Raw genomic sequence first — 25797 nt, 5'->3', positions numbered from 1 at the left:
TTTGCAGACGACTCGCAATATATTGAAAGTAGCTAATACGCATGCGCAGCTTTCGTTACTAGGATAGTTTATTTGCCTTTCCTTCTGAAGAGTTCCTGTCGTAAGTTACGAGAATCTTTACGTGTAGGGCTACGTTACGGGCGCAGATACGACCTTTAGTAAAACGCTATCTACGCACACGTAAATTCAGTCGTAAAGTCTACGTTTACGTCTACGTCTACGGCAAAATTTACGACCTTTAGTAAAACTCATTGCTGGCCCCTTGTGGCCCCTAATTATGTACCATGCGACATGAAAATCATAATATATAGTTGTAGATGATTGAGATAAACATCTTTGCTTCGGTAATATATTACAAAATATTAACTGATAAAGAGTTATCGATTGAAGACTTTTGGCCCCTCTTGGCCCCTAATTCGAGTGCCCAGCCCCTTTTTCGAGATATCATCTTAAAGATCTTAAGATTTTGAACATTTTGTGTTCAACAACTGTTCAGAAATTCTTTTTCGTTTTTGAGATATTAGCAAAAGAAATATTTAGGGGCCAACCCTTCAACTCCTTAATAAGGACGTTTAGCAAAAAATGAAAGGTTGCATACTGTTCAGAACATTATTTTGAACAACTTTTGTTCAATATAGCTTATCAAAATATTTCTCCCTTTCGAGATATAAAGCATCAAATATTAAGCAATCTGGCCCCTTGTGGCCCCTAATTATGTACCATGCGACATGAAAATCATAATATATAGTTGTAGATGGTTGAGATAAACATCTTTGCTTCAGTAATGTATTACAAAATATTAACTGATAAAGAGTTATCGATTGAAGACTTTTGGCCCCTCTTGGCCCCTAATTCGAGTGCCCAGCCCCTTTTTCGGGATCTCATCTTAAAGATCTTAAGATTTTGAACATTTTGTGTTCAACAACTGTTCAGAAATTCTTTTCGTTTTCGAGCTATTAGCAAAAGAAATATTTAGGGGCCAACCCTTCAACTCCTTAATGGGGACGTTTAGCAAAAAATGAAAGGTTGCATACTGTTTAGAACATTATTTTGAACAACTTTTGTTCAATATTGCTTATCAAAATATTTCTCCCTTTTGAGATATAAAGCATCAAAGATTTAGCATTCTGGCCCCTTGTGGCCCCTAATTATGAACCATACAACATAAAAACCATAATATATAGTAATAGATGGTTGAGATAAACATCTTTGCTTCAGTAATGTATAACAAAATATTAACTGCTAAAAAGTAATCAATTGAAGACTTTTGGCCCCTCTTGGTCCCTAATTTGAGTGCCCAGCCCCTTTTTCTTGATCTCATCTTAAAGCTCTTAGGATTTTGAACACTTTTTGTTCAATACCTATTCAGAGATTCTTTTTCGTGTTCGAGTTATTAGCAAAAGAAATATTTAGGGGTCAGCCCTTCAACTCCTTAATGGGGACGTTAAGCAAAAATTTAAATGTTGCATATTGTTTAGAACATTATCTTGAACATCTTTTGTTCAATATTACTTATCAAAATATGTCCCACTTTTGAGATATAAAGTGTCAAAGATTTAGCATTCTGGCCCCTTGTGGCCCCTAATTATGTATCATATGAAATTAAAATCATAATATACAGTTGTAAATTGTTGAGATGAATATTTTTGCTTCAATATTGTATAACAAAATATTGATCATTTAAGAGTTATCGAAAAAAGACTTTTAGCCCCTTTTGGTCCGTAATGTGATGAGTCAGCACTTTTTTCTTGATATCATTTTAAGGATCTTGTCATTCTGCACAAATTTTGTTCAATATGTTTTAACAAAATAATTATACTTTAAAAGATTTGATGCAAAATGTCTTTAAAAATCAGTCACGATTCGAGTCCTAAATTTTGACCCCTACCGAGCTTCCATACTAGGTACTTCCGGAAAATATCATGACCCAGGTGCAACATGGCAACATGTCCTCTATCATCCCTGAAAATTTCAGCTTTCTAGCTTGAGCCGTTTTGGAGTAACGCGACAGACACGGAGGTCCTCTAAATTTCGATCAAAGGGCGATAACTCTCGACTAAAAAGGAATTTCCAAAAAAGGACTTGCCGGAATTAACTTCAGATGTCAATGCATTAACCATGAAAATTTGGATAAAATCGAACGAGCCATCTCCGAGAAATCCTCTGCACAAATTTTGTAAGAAGAAAAAAGAATAAAAATAATAATAACTAGAAAGTCTGCTATTGCAAGCAATAGCATATGTCGCCCCATACTGGACAAGACTTTCATTTTTATCATCACTAAAACAACGGTTCATTAGCTAAGCTTGGACAACCATCGAGTCGTATCAGTCCTTTCCGTTGTAAACGGAAGACCTTAATTGGGTACATCCCATTTTATTTTTAGAATCGGTAGGAGAAGAAAGTAGTGCAGGAAAAATTTACAAGTTCCTTAATTTGCAGACTTGCATAAAAGAAATTGGGCAGATGTACTGAACTGAGCCTCATACTTGTTTATTGGCAGTATCTTTCCTTCCAATAAAGCTTGGCAAATGTAATTTTTTAAGAAGATCAGCCGAATTATTTTGTGTATTATAAAGCCAGTGAGAACTCTGAAATTTCACTTTCATTTTTAGAGGTTCTGCCGGAAAACGAATCTGACATGCCACCTTCAATTCGAGCATTTCTTCATTGTACAGGGCTGGTGTATCTTATGAGATGATAAATCATGTGTAAACTTTCTCAGTTTAGCGGAATCGTGAACATTTTCGGCGAGATGAATGTTTTGTTTACAGTAGTGATCAAGGCTTAGCCCACCTTTAGGAGCGGATCCCAGGATTTATGAATGAATAAAAACTATGGAAATAACGTACCAATTTTCTAATTTATACTTGCACTATCTAATGAAATTAACAATATACAAGTAATAGATATACAAAAAAATGCGAAATGCTAATAAATGAAGTTGACAATCGTTATTTTATATATAGATAAAATAAAATAATTATAACATCTAGAGACAAGACAGAAGAAGAATGAAGGTTGGCAAACTATGAAATCACATCAGGAGATCTGAATTTTATGAATGAAATTTTTAAAACGTCAGTTGTAAGTTGTATATGTTAGATATGTTTATTCTAACTGGCAGTGCGCTTCGAAGGGGGGGGGTCGTTTTGAACATAGTACCTTACGTTTGAACGGTAAGGGCTAGGGCTTTCGTATTTCAAATATGTAATCCTTGTGAAAAGAACTTTTATTGGACACGAAGAACTTTGACCCTTTGACCTAGACCTTGGAGAACACATGTGTACATCTTAACCTTTTTTTCTGTTTCGTTTCTATGACAACTGTGAGCGACTCATTACAATTATCTCAAAAGTATAAATCACTTTGACACATTGCAAGGAATTAACATTGAAAGTTTCAGAACGATTGCTTGAGTAGTTATGGAGAAAATTGAAATTAAAGAATTTTAACATTCCCCTGGTTTCCATGGCAATAATCGATTATTTGAAAATTTTAAATGCAAGGCGCACAACTACAAATACTAATCATTAAAATAAAAAGAGTTTCATGACGAACGTTTAATGGACCAGAGAGAACACTCTCGGACAAAATTCGTCGCTTTTTACAGGTTTCCATGGCAACGGTAGACATATTGGAACTGAACGACCTCACTGCACAACTACAACCAGTGATTGTCCTTTGAGGAAAGTTTCAGTAAGATTGCCCCAGCCATCTCCGAGAAACAGCCTGGATAAAAAAAACATGCGTACAATATCAATATGTCGTCCCCGACTTCGTTCGGGGCGACATAATAACTAGATACGATCTCGTTGCGAGCAACGAGTGGGTCTTCCGTCCGATTCTTGATGAGATGAGATAAGATTTTGATTGAGATTTTCAATCTTAAATAATGATAAAGATTGTGAAGAAGAACGATTTTGCCTCCATAATCTGTAAAAAAGACATTGAATATTAAAGACTTTAAAAATCGATTTTTGGCCCCTCAAGGCCTCTAATATTAGGGATCAACCCTTTTTTTCTTCATATCATCTTAAAGCTCTCAAGATTCTGATCACTTTTTGTTCAACAACTATTCAGAGATTCCTTTCCGTTTTCGAGTTATTTGCAAAAGAAATATTTAGGGGCCAACCCTTCAACTCCCTAAGAGGGACGTGTAGTGAAAAATGAAAGGTTGCATATTGTTCAGAACATGATTTTGAACATCTTTTGTTCAATATTACTTATCAAAATATTTCTCCCAATCGAGATGTAAAGCGTCAAAGATTTAGCATTCTGGCCCCTTGTGGCCCCTAATTATGTACCATACGACATAAAAATCATAATATATAGTTGTAAATGGTTGAGATAAACATCTTTGCTTCAGTAATGTATTACAAAATATTAACTGAGAAGTAGTTATCGATTAAAGACTTTTGGCCCTTCACGGCCCCTAATTGAAGTGCCCAGCCCCTTTTTCTTGATTTCATCGTAAAGCTCTTATGATTTTGAACACTTTTTGTTCAACAACTATTCAGAGATTCATTTTCGTTTTTGAGTTATTTGCAAAAGAAATATTTAGGGGCCAACCCTTCAACTCCCTAACAGGGACATTTAACGAAAAATGAAAGGTTGCATATTGTTCAGAACATTATTTTGAACATCTTTTGTTCAATATTACTTATCAAAATATTTCTCCCAATCGAGATATAAAGCGTCAAAGATTTAGCATTCTGGCCCCGTGTGGCCCCTAATTATATAGCATACGACAGGAAAATGTTAATATATAGGTGAAGATTGTTAAGATAAACATTTTTGCTTCAGTAATGGTTAACAAAAAATTGACTGCTAAAAAGTTATTGAAGAAAGACTTTTGGCCCCTTTCAGCCCTTAATGTGATGAGTCAGCACTTTTTTCTTGATATCATATGAAAGATCTTGTAGTTCTACACAAATATTGTTCAATATGTTTTGACAAAATAGTTATACTTTTAAAGATGCAAAGCAAAATGTCTCAAAAATCAGTCAAGATTCGTGTCCTAAATTTCGACCCCTACCGAGCTTCCATACTAGGCACTTCCAGAAGATTTGAAAGTATAGGTACAAAACTACAAGGTGTCAACTATATTCGCTAAAAATTTCGGCACTCTAACTTTTGCCGTTTTGGAGTTTTTGTCCGGACAAAATGGTCACTAAAATGCGATTAAAGGGCGATAATTCCCGACCGGAAGTGAATTTTCAAAAATTAAGAAAAATGTATCAAGTTCATATCATGATACATCATCCCTGAAAATTTTATATAAATCCGTCCAAGCATCTCTGAGAAATCGTCTGCACAAAAATAAGGACAGAAAAAAATAATAATAATAAAAGTGAAAAAGAAACAATAGAATAATTAAAGGGTCTTCCGTTGGAGACGGAAGACCCTAATAAAGGGGAAAAAGAAACCGAAGAATAATAGAAGGGTCTTCCGCTGAAGACGGAAGACCCTAATAATAATAATAAAGGTAAAAAAGAAACCGAAGAATAATAGAAGGGTCTTCCGCTGAAGACGGAAGACCCTAATAAATAAATATAGTTTTGAAACCCAGTTGGATTATATAGAAAATAATTATAAATGCATCGCAAATTTAATCTAATAAAAATTTAATTTTCTGTGTTTTTTAATTAGATTTCTTTTAAGTGTGTGAGAAAGAATGAAAAAGAGGGGCCAGGCTGATCTGAGGGTGTCTTCTGAGTCTACATGTTGGGTTAACATTGCGTAACTGACTGCTAGTGATATCCGGCAGGTGCCCGTCTGTATATATATTGAAGTGACACCTATTGTCTTGTTTCTCGCTACTGCATTGCGCAATTCACAGAGCTTCCATTTGTGTAGTACTTCATAGAGGTTCCGTTACCAGTCGGCACCAGTGTAGTACGCCAGTGTAGTACTTCAAAGCGCTGCCGTTTGTGTACAATATTCATATTAATATTCATGAATACGGTGCTGTGTTTGACTAAAAGTCTTCTTTTAATTAAAAAATACATTGCATGTACACAATTATTTACTAAATAATTATTTCCGATTAATTCTTTTTAATAAATAAAATAAAAAAAGAGTTCACAGTATGGCTTGTCAAGAGTTTTTATATATATATATATATATATAAATCTGATGGTAGTAGTTATTTTTCAAAATGAAAGGAAGATAAAAGTCACATTTTAAGTTGAACATAAGTGAGTAATTCATTTTCCTGTAAACGGGTATCAATATTTATAAAAGGCAGTGAGTCTACTGAATCATTCGTGACAATTATTATTGCTGTACACTAACCGATCGGCAGTAGGACATTATCACAGCGAATAAATATTGCAGCGTAATTAGAACCAGTAAAAATAAATAAAAGATAGATTTTTTTTAGACGGAGTTCAAGTTTATTTTCATTTAATGAATTTGATGTCTTTAAGAAAACATATGACAATGATAAATTCCCGGTACATGTGAATTAAGCGATGAACATAATTATGATTTAAGTGAACTTGCTATCAGTCTGATTGACAGACAACCGTCCCCCCCCAAAAAAAAAGATAATTGCATTATTAGATATCATATTATAATTCTCAGTAACTACATGACTGTTATCAAATTTAAGCGCCACGTGTTTAACCAGGGACCTATATTAGTATATAGGTCCCTGGTTTAACATAGAGATCCCCTAATTATTCTAACTACTTTCTTGTTTAAATTTATGAGTATTCAATCTTTACACATGATTTTCTATAATCATGTGCGCGTGTGCTAAATAAATAGTAAATGAAACTTCTTTGAAATAAAACTCGGACTTAAAGCAAAATAAACCGGTATTATTTTCCGCTGTCGGTGTTCATTTTATTATGCAAGCACATAGAAATATTAAAATTTTCAGTAATCCCCATGTTCATTTTCAAATTATATGTTAATTTAACATTAAAGACATCTTTATTTGCACAACAAATACGTAACTTATCAAATTTTCAGGTGTGGATCGAGATTTATTAGACGGAAACTACTATTTATCATGATGTTTAACATTGGTTGGATAAATTTGGAAAAACCGGATTTCAAAAATACTTTATTTTTATAATTAATTGGTTGATATCAAAGAGAAATAAATTAGATATCAAATTTCTTAATAAAATATGCATAGAACACTTAATCTTTTTGAAAATTCCAAACAAAGTACGCAAATAATTTAATTAATTAAATGAACAAGAGGCGAATTTCAGTTTTATTGTCGACGGGGAATTTCAAGATACTTGAACCTACACATTTTGATTTGAAAAGGGTTTAAGAATAAAGAAATTTGAACATTAGATTACAATAAAACTCATAAAAAATAGCAAGTTTTTGAAAAAAAAGCGTCAGTGTCACTCAGGATTACCTCAGTAGCCACAGTATTAAACCTCAGAGCTACTCAGTACCAGCTCAGTGGCCTCAGAATGACCTCAGTACCCCTCAGTACTTCCAAAGTAGCAACAGTGCTAACCTCAGTGCTCCTCAGTAGCACAACAGAATGCACAGTGAAAACCTCAGTGCTACTCAGGATCTCCTCAGTTTCTCAGTACCGGGCTCAGTACCACTCAGTACTTCCTCAGGGTTTTGTTGGATTCTCAGTGCTTTTTAGTAACAGTAGTGATAGGTGGGACATTATTCCCACACAAGGGCATACATAAGCTCACATGGATATCACCCGGAGGAAGAGACAAAAATCAGATAGACCATATTGTTATAAATGGTAAATGGAGACGATCTCTTCAGGATGTGAGAGTAAGACGAGGTGCAGATGTAGGCAGCGATCAGCACCTTGTAACTGCTGATTTTAAACTTAAACTGATGAAAACTATACCCAAGTACAGCTGGAAAAGATTCGATATTGGCAAACGTAGTGATACAAAAACCAAGCAAGATTTTAGATTAGAGCTGAAAAACAGATTTTAGATCACAAAATTACCAGCTGAAATATTCAAAACAGACCCTATCCTTGCAGCAGATATCCTTCATCCCCTTTTCTGCAAGATATGGAAGTACAACATGATACCAGCAACATGGTCTGAAGGAAGCATCATCAAACTACCAAAGAAAGGAGACCTCACAAACTGTAACAACTGGAGAGGTATTACTTTACTCTCTATACCAAGCAAGATCTTTAGTAAAATAATTGTAAACAGAATAAAGACAGCAGTGGATAAAAAGCTAAGGAAAGAACAGGCAGGCTTCAGAAAAGGAAAGAGCTGCTGTGACCAAGTATTTGTACTAAAAAACATAATAGAACAGTGCACAGAGTGGCAAAGACAACTCATCATAAACTTCATTGACTTTGAAAAAGCTTTTGATAGCATTCACAGAGACGGTCTGTGGAAAATCCTGAGGCACTACGGTATACCATCTAAACTAGTTGACCTAATAAAAGCATTTTATGCAGAATTTAAATGCTCCATTGGTAGATCATCAAACACAAGCTTTCTTGTTAAGTCAGGAGTGAGACAAGGATGTGTGATGTCAGCTCTATTGTTCATCATAGCAGAAGACTGGGTAATGAGATCAACCCTTAGTGATGAGAATACGGGCATCAGATGAACTCTTTTCAACAAACTAGAGGACTTAGATTATGCAGATGACCTGGCTTTATTATCTCATCTGGAAACACAAATGAAAAGAAAAATATCTAATTTACAAATTAATACCAGCAAAATCGGATTTAACATCAACATAAAGAAAACAGAAGTAATGTCCCTAAATACAAAAGGCCCACCCAAAATACAGTTGAATGGAGGAGATATCAAAAATACAGATTATTTTACATACCTTGGAAGTGTGGTAACATCAGATGGCGGAGCTGACAAGGACATAATATCAAGATTAGGTAAAGCCAGAGGAGCCTTTTTCAAGCTTAAGAACATATGGAAGTCAAGCAGCATTAGCAGACATACTACATGTAAGATCAAACTGTATAATAGCTGTGTCCTATCTGTCCTAATATATGGTGCTGAATGCTGGAGGATGACTGAAAGTGACATTAAGAAACTATCAAGTTTTCATAATGGGTGCCTCAGAACGATCTTGAGGATATTTTGGCCAGCAAAAATAACCAACAAAAAGCGCATGAAACAACCAAAACAACAGACATGAGGACTAAAATACTAGTAAAATACAGATGGAGGTGGATAGGCCATGTCTTGAGAAAACCCACAGATGACATCACAAGAGTGGCACTCAGATGGACCCCAGAAGGGAAGAGGAGGAAAGGCCGTCCAAAAACAACGTGGAGGCGAACTGTAGAGAAAGAGCTAAAGGAGATAAATCTTACCTGGGGAGGCAGAGAATATAGTTAAGAACAGAGAGGAATGGAAATCCCTAGTCCTTGCCCTATGTGCCTCCAGGTGCAACAAGGACTAGGTAGGTATATGATTAATCCCCCGATATTACGTCCCCATGAATCAACAACACCCTGCATGTCCAGGCACATCGATTCTTATGAAATAAAAGGCTTCCACAGTATATAAATTTGAAATAGCTACGAGAAAAATATTAGGTCAAGATACTGTACGGTATATATACGATTCGTGTTTTTTTCTATCGCCGAGTCGGCAATATTTAAGCCATATTTCGGCGGGGGTATATATACGAAATATATATATACAAAATATTTTATATACAAATTAAGAAATGTGATACAAAAAGACACGTTTCTGTTTTTCTTATTGTTAAATATTTCTGTTCAAAAAACAGTCAAAACTGTTTAAGTTATCATGTCAAAATCTGCATTTATCTATATACATGTATTGATGTCTTTAGTAGAAAGAAAATAATACACATACTGCCTATATATGTCTTTTCTTCAATTTCTGTTGTAATCAGTTCTGTTTCTAAGTCTTTTCTATGTATGAATGGGTCAAAGTCGTGGGGAACTGTAAACGGTTCCTCTCCATATTTCTGTTGATGCAGCTTGAGGGATTCATCAAGGAAATCACTTCCTGTCTTCTTTTCCTCTGCAGCAGTCGCTGTGCGTAAAGTAAATTGATCATAATTACACTTAATGCAACAAGGAAAGTGTTTTTGATGTTTGAACTGGGTTTATGCACAATACATAGTGCAGGTGATTAAGGTACAGTATATTGCTGCATAAGTAAGGGAAGTTGATGATAGAAAAGTGAAAGTCATCACGTTTATCATTTAGCTTTGTTGTTAGATTACCATTAACGTCTTTTACAAGTAAAAGATTAAGTCATATGGTTATTATTTTGTATTAATATAGAAAAAATCAATCATGTTAAAACACAATAAAATTTACTGACCGGTCAGAAGGTCTCCATATATGCAACTGTATATGTTTACTCTACTGTCGTCGGCTGACCCCACCCACAGTAAGTGCGTGTCAGCATCATAACTCAGGCTTCTTGGATAGTTTATCCCGTGTGATGATATCTGTATCTGAGACAGGAATTCACCATTCCTGTCTAATATCTGTACTGATTCGGTAATATAATCGCACAGCAGGATGTGTGACAGCGCGTCAGTACAAATTCCTAGTGGACATAGCTCTGCTCCTGATGGATGTCCTTTGTAGGAAAACCGATGTTTACCACCACGATCTGTCACCACTACACAGCCCCAGTCAGACACAATTACATCTCCATTACGGTTCTCTGTGATGTAGATAGGATCACTATATAATCTCTTACCCGTAATGTTGTCGTGCTGTATGGTCTGGATGCTTTCCCCTGTGATGTTATACCGGACTACCTTTGCTTCTATATAAATGTTTGTATCTGTATCACACATTACGACCAGCAGGTCTCTAGTGGAGGGAGAGCTGTAGACACATAGAGGTTTCCATGCTTCAGTATATTTTATTAATGTAGTCTCAAGTTTGTTATCTGTAGACAGTTTATTAATGTTATACTCACTGTCTATACAAATTAAATCACCCTCAGTGCTCACAGTGTGTCCTCCCCATACGTCACTAAGTATATCTGTCTGATGATGTAGTTCATCTCCTGATGTGTTAGTTAAGATGAGATTGTAACCATCACTGATCCAGAACCGGTCTGACGTCACGTAGGAAATATGCCATACACTACTAACACCTGGTACTCTGATAGATTTCCGTAACTCTAATCTATACATCACTGACTGCAGACATTCATTTCGAACTCGTCTTTTTTTATGTTGATCCACTTACAGAATCCTGCGTGGGGTTCCCCAAGCATTAAAAGATTTAGAGAGACAGTAGTTCTTCAAATCATAACCTGACTCTCTTTGAATTTAATTTAATTATGTGTCAAGTTAATTCTCATGTATATCTAATATTTTGTATGTTAACTTTTTTAAATGTCATATGTTTTTTCTCTGTTTTCACTTTGTACAGAGGATTCAGAAAAGTAACAACTCTTTAAACTGGAGACAAACCTCAAGTGTGCTGATTTTTTAATCAAGGCAATGCGGACGACGACAAAGTTTATGGAATGGGATCTGTAAAATAAATTTTAAAAAAAATACTACATTGAAACTTGCATTAAAGTTAATCATTATAATAATCAATAATGAAATATAGTTATGTTTCTATGTTAATAATTTACCAAAATCTCTTATGAAAATGTAACTCTACCTGTTTGTATTCAAGGGAGGCAACTGGGGTTTTATTGCTTAAAAACTACCACAGAAAAACTTTAAACTTATACCAAATATTCTAGTACATTACATTAACTTCAGCATGCATGTGCCACCCCTAGGGGTCATAATATGAATAATTTGGAATCTATTACCTCAGGACGCATCCACATAACTTTTAACTTTTCTGGTCGAGTGAAGTAGATTTTTAAAAAAAACATTTTTTTCTTATATATTTTAAAGTAAAACTAAGATTCCCTATTCTGGTCCCATCCTACCCCAGGGGTCATGATTTGAGCCATTCAATTAGAATCTACACTTTCCCATGATACATGTACTTCCACAGGTTGTGGCTTTACTGGTGGTGGGTCTTGAAAAGAAGATTTTTCTTTAAGGAATGAAACTAATTTCACTTATGTTATACGATATAACATAACTTGGGGTAGTGGGCGACGCGGTTTATAAAAAAGCGTAAACTGCCTTAAGTTTTGTTATATCGTATAACATAAGTTGAAATTAGCTTCATTCCTTATAATTTAATTTCAGTATAGACAATAAGACATTTTTTCGGTAATTTATGACGGAACTGTTTTCTAGTACTCATTGAAACATAATACATCAACAAACATCTTTGGCACAAGGAAATAAGAATACCCTATAAATCTTACATTAATGATGTGCACTGAAAGAAAACAGAAAAGCATGGGAGCATAATATGCGAAAATATTTTGACTGTGTCGCCGAAAACTATGAAAATTGGATAGATTTGTATTTGGGTTACTTTATTACTTTTGAAAAGATTTTTCCCATATACCAGTAGTTTTTGATTCCCTACTGTAGTCCCACCCTATCCCCAGGGTTCTTGATTTGAACAATTTAGAATCTACACTTCTCAAGGATGCTTTTAGTTAAGTTTCAACTTTCCGGCCAAGTAGTTTCAATTTTTTCCTCACATATTTCTATGTAAAACATTGATTCACTTTAGTGACACCCTCCAAACTCCAGGGATCAATATTAGAACATTTTCAAATCTACACTATTATAGAATACTTCTACGTAATTTTCAGCTTTTGTGGCTCATTGGTTCTTGAGAAGAGGATTTTTAATTCTTTTTCCTATATATTTCGATATGAAACTTTGATTCCCTTTTGTGGCTCTGCCCAACCCCCTGGGGTCATGATTTGAACAATGTAGAATCTACATAAATTTCAGCTTTTTTGGTCAAGTGGTTCTTGAGAAGAAGATTTTTAAAGAATTTTCTCCATAAATTTCATTGTAAAACTTTGATTCATTTTGTGGCCCCACACAAACCCCAGGGACTATGATTTGAACATTTAGAATCTCAACTTCCCCAGGATGCTTCCATAAAATTTCATTTTTTCTGGCCTAGTGGTTCTTAAGAAGATTTTGAATGACCCACCCTATTTAAGTCTTTTCCTGCCCCCCCCCCCCCCCCCCCCCGTGAAGGAGACTTGGCCCATTTTAACAATTTAAATTCCACTTTATCTAAGGATTTGTACTAAGTTTGGTTAAAATTGACCCAGTGGTTCTTGAGAAGAGGTCGGAAATGTGAATAGTTTTCTGAAGGACGCTTGGATGACGAAATTCATACAATGTGATCAGAGAAGCTCATTTGAGCCTTTGGCTCAGGTGAGCTACAATTAAGTAAAAAGACTGCATCAAAATTTTTGGTCTACTTATATTCATTTCTGGTTATTTGAGACCATGGTAACTTATTCAAACTCTTCTCCGCGAGCATTCAATAGGGAGGAAGAAGGAAATCTTTGGGGCATGCTATAATTAATATTAACTTTCATTTTTCTTCATAAAAATTCCCCATGGGGATCCGGGTTAGAATAGGTCCTCAGTACCCCTTTGCTTGTCGTAAAAGGCGACTAAATGGGGCGGTCCTTCGGATGAGACCGTATAAACCGAGGCCCCGTGTCACAGCAGGTGTGACACGATAAAGATCCTTCCCTGCTCAAAGGCCATAAGTGCCGAGCATAGGCCTAAATTTGCAGTCCTTCACCGGCAATGGTGACGTCTCCATATCAGTGAAATATTCTGGAGAGGGACGTTAAACAATATACAATCAATCAATCAATCTTCATAAAAATAGATTTTTTGGTTTTTGAAAACCTGTAATTTTCTGAAACCTTATACTTTTGGGAATTGAACCATATTTATACACCGGTCATCGAAAAATTCTACTGTACGTTTGTCAATTTTCCCCTTTGTGCGTCACGGTGTCTTTTTTTTCTCAAAATAATTTTCTCACATGATTGCATGAACAGTGTTTTAAAAACGTCAACTTTGAAAGTTAATATATCTTCGTTTGCTTATATAGAATATAAAATCTGACAAATACGATCATCTCTACCGAAGCCTTTTATTTTGGTTAGTATTTCTTTTCACAGATAGTTTTTGTAGACCCATCATTTTTCCTGAAAAATGCTTTTTTGTGTGTTTGCACAACTTTTTTCGGAGTATGTTTTCTGAGGTATGTATTTTTGGAGCTCGTCTAGACTGTTGGCTCGAGAATAAAACATTGTTAACTGATCAATACCTAATAATATTTTAATCAGAAACTTTGATAAGTCAACAATTTTCTGACAAGTTGATTCAGCAGATTGTCAGAAAATACAGTTTTTCGTTGGATCTCTTGTCAACTTGCCTGATATGTTATTTTTAATATTAATGACGACTTGTCAGAACGCAATTTGAATTTTAAACATGTACATAAATGACAAATCGAAAAAAGATCTAAAAATCAACAAATATGTTTATGAGACAAGTCGACAAAGGACAAGATAGGGTAACGGCCGAATCTGGCCCCTTATTTGATGTAAAAATCAGAACACTGATAAAATTGTGATAGTTTGTAGTTAAGAAGTTAAAATGATGCTTACTATATAAAACAAGTATTAATTTAGATTCAAAGCTTACATGGAAGCCACTAGAAGGTGCAGAAGTAGGACATTTTCCAGAATTTCCCCAATTTTGGTGGAATTGTATCATAATTGAGATACATTTCTGTTTGGAAAACATAGAGCACAAGCTTGCCTCTCTGAGATGCAGTATTTGTGTATTTGTGTGTCCTTTATCTAACAAGTGGTGACAGAAATATGCCACCAGTCTAAAATTGACCGAGTGGAATAGAATTTATCGAAAAGGAAAGTTGATTTCTTTATTTAAGTTTTACAAATTTATTTTATGAAATCTAAATAAAAATTTACTACCATCAAATAATACTACTTTTTGGTGCCTTCTTAGTATTTATTTATCATAGGTAAAGTCGCTGACTAATTGTTATAATTATACGTACCAGATATACGTACTTCCGACTTCCCTCTGGACTTTAACAAGGAGTTCTGACTTTTACAGTTGACTGCTTACCTTTACACAAGGACAATGTACGGCAGCTCTTTTACGATATGAATATTTAACTCAACATTTAATTCAACGAAACTGACGCATTATTTCAATGCATATATACAATGTAAGTTGTCCTCAAAGAAAACGACAATCACTCTACCCTCAACTCCCGGTCTTCAAATGTCAGTGCCTCTAACAATATACCCATGACCATTAGAATAGGTTTTCTTATCTATTATCAATTCTGTACCTCCGTACATGACACAAGTTTAAAGTGTCCAAGTAAACCGTCAACTGTTCAAGTCAGTGCTTCTTGCAAACGTCCAATACTAGATTTACGCAGTATAAAATATGATAGCATGTAAGTTGAATAAACTTCCATTTTGTCTTCACTTTTCTTAACATTAATAACAACATAAACACTTCAACTTTTTACATTTAGTACGTTTTTAACTTTTTTATGAAAACAAAGTCAAAAACAAACAAACTTTAAGGTTGCAACCACTATGGACATACGATCACTGTTGAAAGAATTATTTCAGTTGGGGTTGAGTGCATTTCAATACCCAACATAAGTTGCAACCACTATTGTAATACTAGTAATTTCAACTCCAAAACCACATTTCAAGCTATATAGAGGTTTCCCAACTATTAAAACAAATATAAGGATTAGATATTCTGTTTTCTTACACATGAAATTAAATTATTGAGTTTAAAATATGATAACTAAAATTGTTTTATGTTTTCCGTTTTTGTAGTAATTTCAAATACACAGACACTTTCTATTATATCGACCTACCTATCATTCAAACATGTATGCAAATGTTTAAGTAAGCTCCCGCTGAATCTGGCCGAATCGGCAAAGAGCTACAGACAACCAACTACATGTACATGTAATAATATGCTTGAAATCATTTTCTTATATCAAATTCATTTTTTTCATTGATTTTGAAAGTAAAGGATCATAAATACATCTAGCTGTAGAAATTAGCCGGAATATCTAGACAACATTGAAAAAAAGAAAGATGAATGATAATTATGTGTACTAACTTTCTACAGAAAATATAGTTACTTTAAATAAAAAAGAATATATAATAGAACTAAATTTTAGCTGATATTCATGGAATTACCTAAACTACAAATATGGATATAGCAAGTCTAACGTCTACTCGCTGTATGTTGCAACCACTATTGAGATACCACAACTATTGAAATAATTATTTCAGTAGTGGTTGAGAGTGCATTTCAATAACAAACATAGATTGCAACCACTATTGAAATACGACCACTATTGAAATAATTATTCAATAGTGGGGGAAGAGTGCTTTGCCATAGGTTTCAACCACTATAGAAATACGATCAATATTTAAAAAAAAACGTTTCATCGCGTGATTTTTTAATTTTTTTTGCAAAATTTCACAAAAATTGGATTTGGGGTGAAAAATATGTAAATTAATAATTAAAGTGTATAAATTAATAAGGATGGTTTTAATAAGGCAAAATTATATTTAACATCACAGAAGGTTTACAATTTCTTTATTTTCTAGAAATTTATTATGTTCATCATTTTCAATGAAATCAGACCAAAGAATAGATATCAATCCAGGCATCCATATTTTGTTTGTATCATTTGTCCTTAAATGAAGATTTAGAAAGTTATTGAAATTAAAAGTGGTTTAAATAATTCTTTTGATAGTTGCTGATAAAACTTCAAAACTAAAACCATAATTTAATCCATATTTAAATCTTTATTTCAAAAGTGAACATTATTTCAATAGTGGTTACAACCTACATGTATGTTTGTTACTGAAATGTACTCTCGCCCACTATTGAAAAAATTATTTCAATAGTGATTGTATTTCAATAGTGGTTACTAACTATGTTTGCTATTGAATTGCATTCTTAACCACTATGGATAAAATTATTTCAATAGTGGTCGTATTTCATCAGTCGTAACTTACTATGTTTGCTATTGAAATGCACTCCCAACCACTATTGATATAATCATTTCAATAGTGGATGTATTTCAATAGTGGTTACTATCTATGTTTGCTATTGAAATGCACTCTCAACCACTATTGATATAATTATTTCAATAGGTGTCGTTATTTCAATAGTGGTTACTAACTATGTTTGCTATTGAAATGCACTCTCAACCACTATTGATATAATTATTTCAATGGGTGTCGTTATTTCAATAGTGGTTACTAACTATGTTTGCTATTGAAATGCACTCTCAACCACTATTGATATAAATATTTCAGTGGGTGTCGTTATTTCAATAGTGGTTGCAACAATGCCCTCTTCACTGGTTTTTATTGATTTCTTTTTTTAAGATCGGTAAGGAAGTGTTCATTATCTTACTTTGCAATAATGTTTTCAGAAGTAGTGGAAATCAGATGTGGATACTTAAAATTTCCAAAGAACTTTTTGAAAATATTAAATCAAAAATTTTTACCAAAATTAACAGTAGACAATTTAACTTTTTATACAACCACTCCCCCTCGATACATTGAAGTCCAAGCTTTTTTATATCATTGACAGCTGCTTTTTCAATAAAAAAAAAATTATTAAAAATGAAATTAACTCATCTTGTCATTGATCATTTGCAAAATCATTTTGTTAGAAAACATTCTGATCGTAAAAACTGCGGAATACACTAAAGCTTATATTAAAAGGATGCTTGAGCTTCCAATCGACATTATCTATGTGGTTTTTGAAGACTAGGTTTTCTAACAATCTATTTGAATTTTAATGAGCTCCGCCCAATTATTAGCCGACCTATTTTTGTATTCATATAAAGCAGAATTTGTGCGAAATCTTGTGTTTATAAAAAGAAGAAAACACATGCTGTGGCTTCAAGATACATCAGATATATCAACGACAGGCATTGTCAATAAACAATGCTTATTTTCCATTCTTATCATGTCTTATGCCGTTACGATATATCCCAGTGACCTTGTAATAAATGATACCACAGAATCTGATACATCTGTTTCATATTTGAAAAAGATGTTAACTTAAATCTAACAACCAAGCAACTTTTCAATTTACTTTCCTTACTTATGCAGCAATATGTACCTTCATCGTCTGCATACGGAGTTGTTATCTCTCAGTAGATTCGATACATAAGAGCATGCTCTTTTAATGAACAATTTCTAAAACGAGGTAAGTTATTGACTAACAAGTTGCTAAAACAAGAATATCAGCAGCCTCATATGAAGTACTCATTTTATAAGTGGTCAATACAATGACCTTGTCATCAAATACAATTCAATATCAAGTCAAATACTGACGTTTTTCATGCTTTTTGTCATTCCATTATTTACACACTGAATTGTCGACAAAGAACTATATGCGGTATGTTGCATATATTTGCCCCCACAAAGGTCAAATTTTGAAAACTTCCTGAAATGTGCTGAATTCAATAAATTGTATGAGAAATATAAATTAACAGAAAATATCATAGTTTCAAAGAAGTATATTCACAATTTTTTGATTTATGAAGTCACAAACTAGTCCGATTTTATATCCTTTTTCAGAGAGAGGACAAAATAGACAAAATTTCAACAATTTCAGCTTTGAAATTGATAGAGCGCAAGTTTGTTCAGGAACAATATTGACATATTTCATTGATATTATCATTCTACACATTATATTAAAATATTGATCCTGAACACGCATGCGCTCGGCGACTTTTACTCAAAATATCGACGAAATATGTACATTTTTCTATAAAATTCGTAAAAAACTGAAATTTACGTCATGTTTGTGACGTCATTACGTACATATGACGTCATAACTTATGAAAATATTCAGTGTTTTGAAGTCAGCATATACTCCCCTGTTTAAGAACTTAATTAAATATATCTCCATCAAAGTTTGATTTGTGGGGCAAATATTGGTTATTACCGAATAAAGTTCTTTTTCGTTAGTTCCTGTGATCATGAAAATGAGCACACGGCTTGTGTGACCAGTCGGCAAGAGATGCTCACTCCTCCATGGCAACACCTTAATTAGTCAAATTTCAAACATTTTTGTGCATCAGGTGAATTCTGTTCTTTGTCCAAAAAAAAAACAAACCCCAAGATAATTCATAGCTTGCAATGATTTATTGCGGATTTTTCTACTTGTTAATTGTATAAAATAAAAATATATCTACCAGTTACAATAGCATCAATATACAAGAGGGAGGAGAAAAACAGATTAAATGTGGATTATCTCTGACGAAAATATACACAACGCAAGACACCACATCATAGAACATCAAAAGGAAGAAAAAAAATGATGTACCGATACAAATGCACATAACTTACAGGAATATACTTTGCGAAGTCAATCTGTAAAAAAGGAAATTTCAGACCGTACTACAATGTTTTGACAATTTTTTTGTGTGCTCTTGTCTGGTTTAAGATGTTCCCACAAATCTACTGGGGATAAATAACCTTTTTTTTTAAATTTTCTCATTAACCAGAAAAAATTGATCAAGAAATTGGTTACATGGGCCAAATTATGAATTGTTCATTTTTCAAAAACATAAACTAGCAACTTAATTAACCTGTACCGAAATGGCTTCATTCAAATGTTTTATGTAGTAGTATTTTTGGTGCAATATAAAATTAAGGAATTGGAATCTGTTTTTTTTTATCTCCAACAATAAGTACTGCTATAGATTGATTGTATAGTGTTTAACGTCCCTCTCCAGAATATTTCACTGATATTAATAAATATAGGGATGATAAATGTAAACCCATAAAGGAAGTTGTTCAAACTTGCAATTAATGATTAAAACTGCCGAGTTCAAAGCTCATTAAAAAAAGTGACATAAAAATATGCCCTGTGTTCATAAAGTTAATCCCTTCAACATCATACACACCCATATTACGTGTTTTAGCACAGAAAAAAAAATTACTAACTTCCTTATGTTAATTTATGTTATCATTTATTTCCTTTGTATTGTACATGTAAATCAGTAAAACATTTAAACCCCCTCCCCTCCCCTGCATTTTAGATTTTAATTTTTTTATGTCCCATTGAGAATCCTGATAAGTTTTTTTTAAAACTGTGCTATTTGTAAGAGGCACAAAAATTTCTTTAAGCGGTCTTGTATGGAATGCCATATACGACAGCCAACTGCTTACTGCCAACTGCTGACTGCTTACTGCCAACTGTCAGCTGCTTACTGCCAACTGCCACACATATTTGAATAAATTTTATATTTGTATTGATATTTATATGAATTTTCACAAAAAAGGAGAAAAAAGGCACGGATCCAGGACATTTTTTCCAAGGGGGTCACCCTGGTAAAATTGAATTGAATAAATGACCAATATGTTTTATCTTATGTAATATTCAATATACCGGTATGCGGTTGATAAAGTACATTGTTTATTTTTTTTATTTTTTTTTCCTATTTGAAATAGGTAATAAAATGACTATTTTCTGCTTTTAGGCTTTAAAGAAGCCCCCCCCCCTCCCCCGGAGACAACAAAACCTTTGAAGAGAGAATAAAATAATAATAAAAAAAGATTTGTCGTTTTGCAGAGAAAGATGTTTTGAAAATAAATTTCCGTGTTCCATTATATTCTATAGTTAAAAATTTCCTCAAATTAAAGATGTATATCTCTGTGTTATAATGCAGGCACCTAGCATCGTTTTTGAAAGTGGGGGGGGGGGGCAACCAGAGAAAATTTTTTTTACTTACCTTAAAAAGTTGACGAGCAAAAAAAAAAAGAAAAGGAAATAGCCCAAACTCGAAAATCCTATTTCGTTTTTTTTTTTGGGGGGGGGACTAACTTTTTTTCTTTTTTTAAGGCCAACTACCTTTCACTTACATTTCTTTCCACACAATACTACATATCTTTGATATCATTATATTATGGTAAGAAGTGGGGGGGGGGGGCAACCATCCTTTCAATATACATTTGCAATAGTCAAGGTGACGTTGCTACGTCCCTGTAATGTTTCACATGCTTAGATCTGGGGGGCATTTAAAATTTGTACGGTCATACGTTAAATAAACTAAACGAACTACCGGTATAACTGACCTTGGACCCTCCACTTAGAAAACGCCGATCAAACATTTATATTAGGGCTGGGTATTGGCCAAAGAATTTGTATTGCGATATATTGCGATATTTTTAAGTGTATTGCGTTATGTATTGCAATATTTTTAATATTATTAAAATGGCAGTTTCTTATTATATGAACTTTAATTTACATACAGAATGTATATAACTATGATAAGTAAGCAAAGGAAGAAAAAATATTGATGGTTTTATTAAATTTCTGCTTTGAAATACACCAATATAACAGTTCCAGTCTTACTGTTTGGCTTAATAACAAACCTTTCTTACATTTTCTTATATTTAGATATAAAATTCCTAAGTCAAAGCATATTGCCGGTATATCGATATTACAAAAATGCATTGCGATACGATATTGCTTGTCGTTGTATTGCAATATACCGAAATATCGATATTTTTGCCCAGCCCTAATTTATATCTCTTTGTTTGTACAAATAAATAGGGCTGGGTATTGGCCCGAGATTTCGTATTGCGATATATTGCGATATTTGTAACTGTATTGCGATATGTATTGCAATATTTTTAATGTAATTTAAATGGCATTCTCTTACTATATTTACTTTAATATACATGCAGAATGTACATAAGTAACCAACACTGACAAAAAAAATGTTGATTTCATTAAAGTTATGCTCCGATCGAAATGTTCCCACAAAACAACTTCTGTCTTACTGTTTGGCTTAATAACCAACTTTCATAAGTCCATTTTTATATTTTATGACAAAATTCCTTAATCTAAGCTTATTGCCAATATATCGATATTACAAAATCGTATTGCGATACGATATTTGTTGTCATTGTATTGCAATATATTGAAATATCGATATTATTGCCCAGCCCTACAAATAAAATATGTTTTACATGCATAGAACTAGAGAGAGGGGTCCGAAACACCCCTCTGAAATTTGTAAAGTTATTTAATGCACAAACTAAACCAACTAAAAGTTATTTAATGTATAAAATAAATCAACTAAAAGGGACCTTAGAACCCCCACCCCCCTCCCAACCGAAAATGTGGATTCGTGTTAAGTTGGTATGAAAAATGTCATACACATGAAGATATGACGCATAAGAACCCGATCTCCCCGGCCGAAATAAATTTTCACATTTAGGAAAGGACTTTACGTAATTTTTTCTTGTCAAGAAATTTCTGGGTTGGATTTTTTTTTTTACCAGAGTGACCCTCTTGGAAAAAATGTCCTATAGATCCGCGCCTTTTTTTTTTTAAATTTACATAAATATCAATATAAAAATAAAATTTATTCAAATATGTGTGGCAGTTGGCAGTAAGCAGTCAGCAGTTGGCAGTAAGCAGTTGGCTGTCGTATATGGCATTCCATAGTCTTGGTACATATAACACCAGAAATTTGTTATGATAAAAGACAAGTGGCAATCAGACATGAAAAACAAGGCCAGAGCAGCACTTTTTGTGATCTTGTAGACATAAAAAAATGTAATATACATATATATCATAGATTTAAGAAGAAAAATCCTCCTCTGAATATGAAAACTTATGACAATATATCAAATTTCTTATCTTTGTACTCACTGACGAATAAAAAATGTGTGTACCCCATCAGTTTGTCAATGTCCAAGTTACTTAAAAATAAAAATTAAAAAGCAGTGAAGCATACGCAAAAATATAATTTTGCATAGATACTGTATAGATAGATATACATGTAGTTCTTGATCTTAGAGTTTTAAATATATTTGAAAACTTTCATCTTGGTCTATATAGAGCTGTCATCAGCTGAATCAGTGTTTCACAAACACATCACTTTTGTTTTTAAGATGTCCCATTTGAATTAAAAACTGTTCATGTGCTGTATTCACTTTTTATGTCAAATTTGCATCGGGTTCAAGATTGAAAAAAATATTAGATTCATATTGGCGTCAAATCAAAAAACCTCGAAGTAGTGTAGCCAGTCGACAGTTGTACACTGGACATGCTAAGGTTGGATACAAAATGTAGTGCCCATAATATTCGACAAACACTACTAACAGCCGTGAAACGAAAAAGTAGGTAAGCTTTATCAATAATGTTCTGTTTTCTGTTGTCTTAAAGGCAAAGTGTTTGAAAAATTATGTTTGAAGATGGAAAGAAAAGGATGCAAGAAGAAGGCTAGGATGCAATGAAGAATCAGTTACCCTTTTTAATTTTATTTATAAAACTGAACGCTTTTTTATTGTTTATTTGTGCAAATTTTTGACAATCGTCAACTAATTCTGGACAGAAAAATACTTGGCAAAATTAACAAAGAATTTTCTAAAAGCCAAATTCTTTTTGAGTATCCCGATAGTATGGAAATTGGCCATTTTATGATGAGATCTATTTAAAGCCAATTCTTACTGTGGAAAATAATTAATTAACGTTTAATTTTCTGTATAAAAAATAAATGGGAAACAGTACAAATCACAGAAAATAAAGAAATTGAATTATTAATTTAATACACCCGATAATTGTGATTAAATGTTCATGTTCAGTTTAATTCATACATGTACGTGTGAAACCCTTCTTCCTTCAATAAATAATCATTCAGTTTGTTTCTATGCGCGTACTGTTCATAAATGACCTTCGCATACATGTAAGAAGTCCTGTCATACTACCCAGAATCAATTTCTACAGCCTTTTATAGTTCCATTGTTTATTGCAAATCTCATTTCTGAGTTAGCTCCGCCCATTAAATTAATAAACCCCACCCACTGGGACTGCTTTCTGGGACTGCTGGGACTGCTCTCTGGGACCGTGGGGACTGCTGTGAAGGTTTTGGGACTGCTGACAGTGTGGGACTGCTCTGGGACTGCTGTGGGACTGCTTTAGCAGTCCCAGAAAGCAGTCCCTGGGACTGCTCTGGGACTGCTTTGTGTCAGGTTGGGTCTGGTCGGTACTGTATGGTCCCAGCAGGTCCATACAGGTCAGTGCACTATGGTCCTAGGGATGGTGGGAAGTCCCCTAAAACTTGTTTGGTTTAAAAAATGGAAGTTTATTCACTTGCTGATGGGGGCTGCAAATTTTGACTTATGCTTGACAATCAAGGTAAACAAGCAGTCATCTACTTCTACACGGGTCCTCAGTTTACATGGTTTATACCATAATTTGTCTTATCCGAGGGACTGCATGGTCTCCATGTCCCACACTGGGAATTGAACCTGCAATTAAGGATCAACTCCTTACTCTGCGACTCTAGAGCAGACTCTCTAACCACTGCATCATGCAGACAAGTTATTAGTTATTGAAAGCAAGAATCAGATGATTTCACCAAACATACGCCAACTTTAGACTATCTACATGTATTATACACGGACTTTATATGTATCCTCTAAAAGTATATTTTAATTCAATTAACATAATAAATAGACATGTAAACTAATTCATTGCTAATAAGTAATTGATCTTTTTTTTCAGCTGAGCAGTCCTCTTGTTGTTCTAACTGAGGAGAAGTGGCAGAATGAGGGCAAATGATAGTGTATAACTTCTTCCAGCAGGTGTCCCCCCTAAAGATCCCAGAGACAAGGACATGCCTGTCCATGTCATCAGTTAACATATAGACTCAAGTAAGTATGTTGTCCAACAGTCAGTTACCAGCCTGACTGTTACAAAATCTTTAACTGTATAATCATAATTTTTCAATGAGTGAAGACAAAAGATGTTTTATTTTCAAAATTATATATTACACATGTACATGTGACAAGAACTTTCTGGTGAATTTTTTAATTTTTTTTTTTTTATGTCAAGCCCTTGACTTTGATGTTTAACCTCAACAAATGTGATCCCTATGTGACAGGACCTTTCTGATTTTATCAAATTTTTTATGTAATGACCTTGACTTAGTTATAATGACCTTGATGTTTATCCCCAACCTATGAGTAATAGCAAAGAACCACATTTTCTGAATGTACTTGTTATTTCATGAATTTGATTTGATATTATAGATTCTCCTAGACTTTCACCACGTAATATCCCATCATCAGCCGCCAAATCCTGACCACCGACCCATAGAGAAAAAGAATCAACAGAAATGGGGACCCAGAAACCTGGCATCACTGGCGTTGCCGACAGCAACATGATTGAGAAAGACCTGTACCCAGAATTCTCTGTGTGTAAGGATTAAAGAGGTAGGGGTTTAGAACTGATTTTTTTACTGAACATTGTTTAATACATTCATATGTATTTATATTCCCTCATTTCTTTGTATTCTCTTAACATCTACCTTTAATAAATGTAAGTACTTGTGAAGCCTTATTATTATTATATTATAATTATAAAGTTTATATAATAAGAGTTTATTTCATTCAGTTATTATTATATTCTATAATTGTAAACTACTTCAACAGGTCGAGACCACTAGATTTTCTGACGTCAGAATAAATTTGCATGTAAATTAGCTTTACCCACTGATGAATGAGTCGCAATGCATTGTGGGCTACTACAAGTACCCAGCTGTGTTGAAAATAAAGGCCAACTTGAAATGTCCCTTGGAAACCTATTTTGAATTCTTTTTTTAGATTTATGGAAGAAATATATAAAATGATGTATAATCTTTCTTTTCTATGCTCACATTTACAAAATTTGCTTTATGAAGTAATATATATCAACTTATAACACATAGTATAATACATTGGCCTAAACCATTGTTCGAAGAGACGTATATGTAGATGCTATTGTGTCGATAAAGCATCGAGTTTTTTTTTCACGTGATATACGTGTACATAGTTTTAGACA

The 25797-nt window shown here is 33.7% G+C and overlaps 1 protein-coding gene and 1 long non-coding RNA gene across 2 annotated transcripts; one reads left to right on the top strand and one right to left on the bottom strand.

The window, feature by feature from the left end:
* Positions 1–8636: 8636 nt before the first annotated feature.
* LOC134240245 (uncharacterized) lies at positions 8637–11130 on the bottom strand. The gene is made up of 4 exons (XM_062722335.1): positions 10299–11130; positions 9822–10004; positions 8809–8932; positions 8637–8640 (listed from the first exon to the last, which is right to left on the bottom strand). Exons 1-4 carry the CDS (start codon positions 11128–11130, stop codon positions 8637–8639), a joined length of 1143 nt encoding a protein of 380 aa, XP_062578319.1.
* Positions 11131–22969: 11839 nt separating this feature from the next.
* Positions 22970–25123, top strand: LOC134240244 (uncharacterized). The gene is made up of 3 exons (XR_009986398.1): positions 22970–23093; positions 24481–24629; positions 25008–25123. It is a non-coding gene; the product is annotated as an uncharacterized LOC134240244 (long non-coding RNA).
* Positions 25124–25797: the final 674 nt, after the last annotated feature.

Source organism: Saccostrea cucullata, unplaced genomic scaffold (assembly GCF_032062105.1).
Source record: "Saccostrea cucullata isolate Sc308-1 unplaced genomic scaffold, CSIRO_AGI_Scuc_v1 ctg2162, whole genome shotgun sequence".
Lineage (NCBI taxonomy): Eukaryota > Metazoa > Mollusca > Bivalvia > Ostreida > Ostreidae > Saccostrea > Saccostrea cuccullata.
Note: the sequence above shows the minus strand (reverse complement) of the source record. Positions and strands in the feature narration are given on the sequence as shown.